The sequence below is a fragment of the Galeopterus variegatus genome, unplaced genomic scaffold (genome assembly GCF_000696425.1).
Source record: "Galeopterus variegatus unplaced genomic scaffold, G_variegatus-3.0.2 Scaffold4090, whole genome shotgun sequence".
NCBI classification, from domain to species: Eukaryota; Metazoa; Chordata; class Mammalia; order Dermoptera; family Cynocephalidae; genus Galeopterus; species Galeopterus variegatus.
The window spans coordinates 33651-41188 of NW_007730201.1; the positions used below are offsets into that span (position 1 = coordinate 33651).

Below are 7538 nucleotides of genomic sequence, written 5' to 3' on the forward strand. Positions count from 1 at the left end.
TGGTATTGGGTGTGCCCATACGACTTGCTTTGGCCTGTGGAAAGAGGGCAGAAGTAGGTCTTCACCAAGGTCTCCAGATGCATCATGTGATTCTGCTCACTCTCCTGTGCCTCTGCCACCACCATGAGAAATCAATGAGGCACATAGTAAGACCTCTCAATAAATGGCAGCTGGTGCAGAACAAGACTTGGGGTGACACTGTAGTGGATTGAGTTATGTCCCCCCAAAACTTGTTGAAGCTTGAAATGTATCCTCCACGTTTATGTATCAGAAACTTAGCCCCCACTGTGACTGTTAAGAGGGTGGGAAATCCTACTATGGTAATTGAAAGGTGGAAACTCAAAGAGGTGATTGGATTGTAATCCCGTGCAGTAGTGAATGGATTAAAAATGGAGGTCAGGGGCATGGTTCTGAGGGCTTTAAAAGAAGAGGAGAGTCTGTCTCTCGCTACTCTCTCTGCTTCCACCATCTTGCAATGTGAGACCCCTGGGTCACTGTCACCACCATCAGTTGGACTTTGGACTTCCCAGCCTCAGAAACTGTAAACAATAAATTTTGTTTTCTTTATAAATCACCCAGTTCAGTGTATCTTGTTATAAGCAACAAAAACTGACTAATATAGACACTACAGGCTGAGAAGCCACCCTGCCTCAAGTCTTGGGGTACTTTCCTCCCTGCATACTCACAGAAGTTTCTTATGATTTGTGTGCTGGTTTTTAAGGCGGAGGCGAGGGCTGGCATAGCACCTGCCCCTGTTCCTAGAGATAGGGGTCCAGAGAGGTGCAGCCTCCCTCATAGGGCAGAAGAGCCAAGAATGGAATGTGATTTCCTGGGTGAGGTTCCATCCTGGGACTTGCCAGGTCAAGTTGTCTGTGATTAGCCTCGCCTTGCAAATTAGCACTGGCCCGTGCCCATGAGAAAATACTAACTCACAGCCTTTGAAGCCCACGGGAAGCACAATATCATGGGAAAAATTGCCTCCTGAAGGCAATAAGGAGTAGGTATGGGGGGTTTAGAGAGAGCTTGGGACATGAACTTTTGGCCTCAAGGCAACACTGGATACAATTTCATGTCCTGCATTCCACTGGTAGAGCTCTGCATGACATGGACAAAGTTCTTTCCATTGTGATTTCATTTTTTCATCACTGAAATCCATTTCTACTAGCACAGCAATGGAAAGATACAGGTAGCGGGTACAAGAACCTACACAGATTCTTAGAAAGGAAAAATAAATAGCCATAAACATGGAAAAATGGTCAAACTATTTTAAATCAGCTCCATGTATCATGAGATCTAAGTTACATTTCTTTTTATCCATGATGGGACCAACCTAGCACAGTGTTTATCAAGATTAAAAATAAGTAAACAAACAAGTTAAAAAAATAAGAAAAACTACGAATATTGAGAAAGATCTCCAGATTCCAGAGTTGCTCATCTGAGAAATTAGCCTATAGAGAGTACTATAAATGCAGAGAGGTGGGGAAAATTCCACTTAGCAGAATGTCTCCCAGAGAGAGAGAAGAGTTCTGTGTGTGGGAAGGAGCCTTTGAGAAGCAACATGGGATGAGCTTGCCTAAGAACAACAGATGGCTGCTCAACTGTTCTCTAATAAGGGCCTGTCTAGGTAATTGTAAGGGAATCAGGAATGCAAGCTTGGGGCCAGAGCAGAATTGCTGATTCCACCATCAGGGGCCTCTTCTCCACCCTTCCTTGACACAGGAACCAGTACCTCCTTTACATAAATGTGGCATATTTAAATCATATTACTTTTAAATCACCAAAATATCAGTTTATTTATTTCACCCATGTGACCTTCAAACTCTGAGTGGCTGGACAATTGTCCCAGGATTTGGAGAAACAACCTTGTGTGTTCAGAGCCACAGAGAGAACAAGACATGTCTTCCTCTTCTTTCTCCCAACATCCCAATACTATAGTTGCCTATGCTTTTTGCACTTAGGGAAACTGAGGGACAGGGAAGGGAAGTAGCAGAGATTCTACATTTCTGCATGTCCTAGAGTTCACTGGGGCAAGAAAGTCCCATCCTGGCTCCAGGCATAGACACCCTGAAGGCTGGTTTTGAGGATGAGGCAATCCTCAGAAATTCTTGTCCTGTGTTAGCTGGGCTGAGAGGCTTCCTTGTCAATCCTCTGCCCCATCTGTGGGCCCCCAGCATCTGGGAACTCTGTGGGCCCCTCCCTCCTCTGAAGTCAGGGCTCTGGCTCCTGACAGATCACAGAGCTTGAGCCTGCACTCAGGGCCATGGGGTCCCTGAGACGGGGAGAGGGAGAGAAAGGATACATGAAGCCCAGGGAAAGGGGGAGGGGGACGAAGACGGAAACTGATATCTGGAAAGAGGCAGGGACTGAAACAAAGGGAGAGGGAAGGGGTGGGGGAGAGAAGCAGACACAGAAATAAAATAGGGAAAAAGAAACAGAGAAGGGGAGAGAGACGAAGAGAGAGACACAAAGACGGAGGGACAAAGAGAGAGGCAGATAGATGGGCAGACAGACACAGAGAAAACCATGCTTTGCAAATGGCCAGCTGTGCTAGGTAGGGGAAAGAGAAGGCAGACAAGTGGGACACACACTCAGGTTCCAGGAGGGAAGGGCCCCTACATTCATTCATTCATTTATTCATTCGTTCATTCATGCCCTCTCTCAACAGTCCCTTGGGTACCACCAGCAACTCGGCAAGTTAGTAGCTGGGGAAGAAAATGCCAAAGGATTCAACAAATCAGCAAGAGTAGCTGGAGGATCAGCTCCTTGTACAGACACCATCCCCCTCCAGGCCCATTTACTGAAGCCCCCAAGTCAGAAACACAAGAATTGTCCACCTCACTTCTAATCAATGACCTCCTAAACCTCCCCCCGACTGCTTCCTTCTCCCCACCTAGATGATCCTGCAGCCTCCTAAATACCCCTAGTCCAAATCTGTGGCCAGAGGGATATTCGAAACATGCTACTCAGCACACCATGTCTCTGCCTAAAATCCCTTAGTAATCCACACGCCCACTGCACCCCCATTGCCCTCAAGATAAGTCCACAGCTCTCAGAAGTGCATTCTAGGTGCTTTGCCATATCGGGACCTGGCTGCCCCTCCTGCATTACACCCTGAGCCCCCATGCCCTCTGCCTTCACTGTCCAACACCATCGAGCTATTTTTATTCGCCAATCACACCGTGTCACTCTCCCCTGTGTCTCTGCCCAGCCATGGCCTCTGCGGGACACCCTCCTCTCTCTCCTTTGAAGTGAGTCCTATCCCATCTTCAGTGCTCACAGGCCAAGACTGAGGTAGAAAAAATATAATGTGCCCGTCACAGTGCTGGGCCCATTGTAGATATTCAAAAAGTGCCCATGATGATTAGTATTAATAACGCTGACATGAATATATTAATAATAATAAGGGTTATGGTGAAGGAATGCCCCGGGTACAAGGAGGATAAAGGGGACACCTGAATCTGCCAGAGACACTGCAAAGGGGGATTTGACCTGAGCTGGAGGAGCAGGTTTCTAGGCCCGTGAGCAAGGATAAAGGTGGGAAGGGGATGGGTGTCCCATGGACAGGATGTGCCAGTCTCTGGTGCGTTTTCAAACTACAGAGAGCTTATTATACCTGGAAACTAATGACCGAAAGTGGCAGCAGACCTGTGGCCCAGTGGGGGCTAATGGGGCAGGGCATCTACCCCTCCTTCTGGCAGAGGGTATGAGGATTTCACTAAGTTAAGCCTCTTTCTGCTGTAAAGGTGATGTGGGAAGGGACTTGGGGGTTAGCTGGATTGACTGATGCCGTTGGGGAGCAGGAGTCCTCTCTTTGCCTGTACCCCACCACCAGCCCCAAGCTCCCAGGGACAGCTCATTGTTCACTGCAAGGGCTCAGGCAGCAGGAAGTCTTTTTAAGCCCCTAATGAAAAGGCAGCTACACTCAAAGTCTCAGCTGCCTGTGACCAGCCCACAAACCCCTGCCTCTGTCAGTGGGACGTAAGGAAACATCGGATAACTAGATACAGCTTGGGGCAGAGGAATTGCCACAGAGGGTTTATGTTTTCTTTNATGAGGATTTCACTAAGTTAAGCCTCTTTCCGCTGTAAAGGTGATGTGGGAAGGGACTTGGGGGTTAGCTGGATTGACTGATGCCGTTGGGGAGCAGGAGTCCTCTCTTTGCCTGTACCCCACCACCAGCCCCAAGCTCCCAGGGACAGCTCATTGTTCACTGCAAGGGCTCAGGCAGCAGGAAGTCTTTTTAAGCCCCTAATGAAAAGGCAGCTACACTCAAAGTCTCAGCTGCCTGTGACCAGCCCACAAACCCCTGCCTCTGTCAGTGGGACGTAAGGAAACATCGGATAACTAGATACAGCTTGGGGCAGAGGAATTGCCACAGAGGGTTTATGTTTTCTTTACTTTCTTTTTTTTTTTTAAATCAAGTTAAAATTTTAGTAGACAACATCGGATAACTAGATACAGCTTGGGGCAGAGGAATTGCCACAGAGGGTTTATGTTTTCTTTTCTTTCTTTTTTTTTTTAAATCAAGTTAAAATTTTAGTAGACAACTGACTCCACTAATGATCAATTGATATTCCCCAACACTAGAGTATTAAAAAATACAGGGCAAAGATGAATTTTTGGAGTGTTGTGGGTCTGGAAGTTAGAATACTGGTTCTTGGTCTAGGGCCAGGGGTTTCAGCTCAGGCTTTGCACTGGAATCTGCTGCAGCTTTTAACAAATACAAGATTCTGATGGTAATGGCCTGGGGTGCAGCCTCAGTGTCAAGACTTTAAAAGCTCCCCAGGTGATTCTAATGTGTAGTCAGAACCCACCCCCACTTTGACTTTGACTAAGTAGCAGACTGTCCTGGTTACATGTCAGTTTTAAAAAGATGTATATTTTACACCACAGCATCACACATATTATCTCACAAACATTACCTTATTACTTTTTTTGGAAAATCTGAGTTTAGTACTGACATTCCCATCCTATAGATAAGAAAATTAAAGCTCAGAGAGGTGAAGAATCTTGCCCAAGTTCCCACAGTTGATAAATTTCAGAGTGAACTTTCAGACTGAAAGTCTGATTTCCTGACTCCATCTGAAGATTAAGTTTCCCTTTCTCTGTGGTTAGGAGGATGAGTTATAACAAAGAAGGCAAGTATTTGGTGTAGAGACCACTGTTTTCCCTTCCACACTTTCAACAGGCATCACTACTACATTAAGGTACTTTGTTTCTGCGAGAGAACAGAACCTCAGAATCCTTCTTAACACATCATTCCAAAGCAGGACTTCACTGGAATTGACACATAAGAGATGAAACCACTCTGGATCCCTGAACTAAATGATCCTGAAGGGACCCTTCTATTTATGATGTTCAGGGATTCCATGAGTGCCAGGCCTGGGTTCAAATACTGATAACAGCATGCAAACCCTCAGCACGAAGTCTCATATGTAACAGGTGCTCAACAAATGAGAGCTTAAACCCAAACTAAGAATTCACAAATATGTAAAAAGCTGGGATTCTAAAGCAGATCCCCTGCACCCTACTCCCATCAACTCCAACTCCTGTCCCTCTTCATCCTTCTTGCCTTCTCTCCTGCCCCCTGCCCAGGCTCTGCCTCCCTCCTGCTTTTCACCCTGAGAAAGAGATGCCCCTGGCTCTCCCTGAGCATGTTACACGTATTAACTTATTAACCTTTACAACAGCCTCATAAGGTACATACTGTTATCTCTCATTTGTACATGATAACACAGGATCAGAGAGGTGCAGTAATTTCCCAATGTCACACAGCCAGGAAGTAGTTCTTAGTGGGTCTGCAGACACAAAAGACCATGGCCAAGGGCTGCTCCACGTGTAGATGTAAAACCCCTCACAGGCAGAGTCTTTGGTTTCCTGATATCCCCCACTATGCTTAGGAGAGGGCTTCACGCCCAATGGGCATTTTATTCATGATTTCTGGGTCCTTGGTAAGAAACCCCAGGGATTTTTTGTCTGTGTGATAAAGTAAGAAGGGTGTGTGTTTTGAAACCAGAAAATTCTAGGGTGCAATCCCTGATCCACCCACTGAAGAAAAAATCGTGTGGCTTTGGGCAAGCTATTTCTCCTATCGAAGCCTCAGTTTTCATATCTGGGAAATAGCATCATCATTCTACCTCCCAGGGTTCCTGTGCAGGGTTAAATAAGAATGCAATGCCTGGCACAGCTCTTGGCACCTAGTAGGTGGCCAAGAGAACATATATGACAATCTGAACCTACATGAGGTGGCTGGCACATGGTGCTCCATAAGTGCCTGTTGGAAAACCAAACTTAGGAAATGCACCCAGAACACAGTGTTGCTCAGTAAGCATCTGTAAATGGAAGGCAAATAAAGCACGCTGTACCACAAATATCTGACTCAGGGTAGATAAGATGCCTGGTGAATGGTAGGTACTCAATAAATGTCCCTGAAGTGAACGTAGTTACTGTACCTCTCTGCACAGCATAGAGTTGCTGGTTAGTAAATGCCTGTGGTGAGGTACTCAGCACACAGTAGGTACTCAAGGAATGTTTGTGGTGACTTAAGTGGAGGAAAGGTACCGGGTGCATCATAGGTTCCTGGTAAATGTCAGTTATTGAACTGACGTACTCAGCACACAGTAGGTACTCAAGGAATGTTTGTGGTGACTTAAGTGGAGGAAAGGTACTGGGTGCATCATAGGTTCCTGGTAAATGTCAGTTATTGAACTGACGCAGGTGAGGTACCCAGGACATGACACTCAAGAAATGTCTGTGGGATATAAAGAAAGGGAAGGTACCAAGCACATAGTAGGTCTCAATAAATGTACCTGGGTAGGCTGAGCGGCACACAGGAGGTGCTCCGGAAGGAGTATTGCCATGCCCGCCTGGTGGGGACCTTCCCAAGCCCTCATTCCTCCTCTCTGTCTCCTCACCTTTGTTGTAGAGGGAGCCATCGAAGTAGTAGCTGCCAGTGTAGAAGCCGGTGGCCAGCTCGATGAGGTGGCGAGCCCATGTGTTGCCGGCGCCCGGGAAGCTGGCCAGAGCAATGAGCTGCTTGGATTTGGCTGGCAGGAACCTTCTGTCCATGCAGCGGTTGTCTGCAAAGGGCAGGGCATGGACAGGGGTCAGTAGCAGGACAGACAGAGCTTGTTCCAAAGGGACCGGGTAGGAGTCCCACCCCTACCACTTCTCAGCTGTGTGACCCAGCACACAGGACAAAAGTGTTCGCTGGCCTCAGTTTCCCCAGTGGGGGACATGATTCCTCTCTCACAGGGTCAAGGTAAGGGTTAAATGAGATAATATAGGAAAAGGGATAAACACAGTGCTTAGCACAGAGCTGGGACTTAATACAAGTCAGCTAGGAGGATGAATCTTCTCCCTAGCTTCAGTTTTCCCCCAGCAGAGCAAGCAGAGCAAGCCTTTCACATTGACCTCCGCCCTTTGCTCCAGATTGAAACCCTCAGTGGCATCCATCTACATGGGATCCCGCCCGAGGTTCTGATCTTGGCCTCCGAGCCTGGCGGGGCTGGCCCTCGCATACTCCCACTCATCCATCC

The 7538-nt window shown here is 47.2% G+C and overlaps 1 protein-coding gene across 1 annotated transcript in view; it reads right to left on the bottom strand.

The window, feature by feature from the left end:
- WSCD2 (WSC domain containing 2) overlaps positions 1-7538 on the bottom strand; it is a 66601-nt gene that overhangs the window by 8334 nt on the left and 50729 nt on the right. The window contains exon 7 of the mRNA XM_008586732.1: positions 6915-7079. Within this exon, the coding sequence (XP_008584954.1) occupies positions 6915-7079 (165 nt within the window). The remainder of the gene's footprint in view (positions 1-6914; positions 7080-7538) is intronic.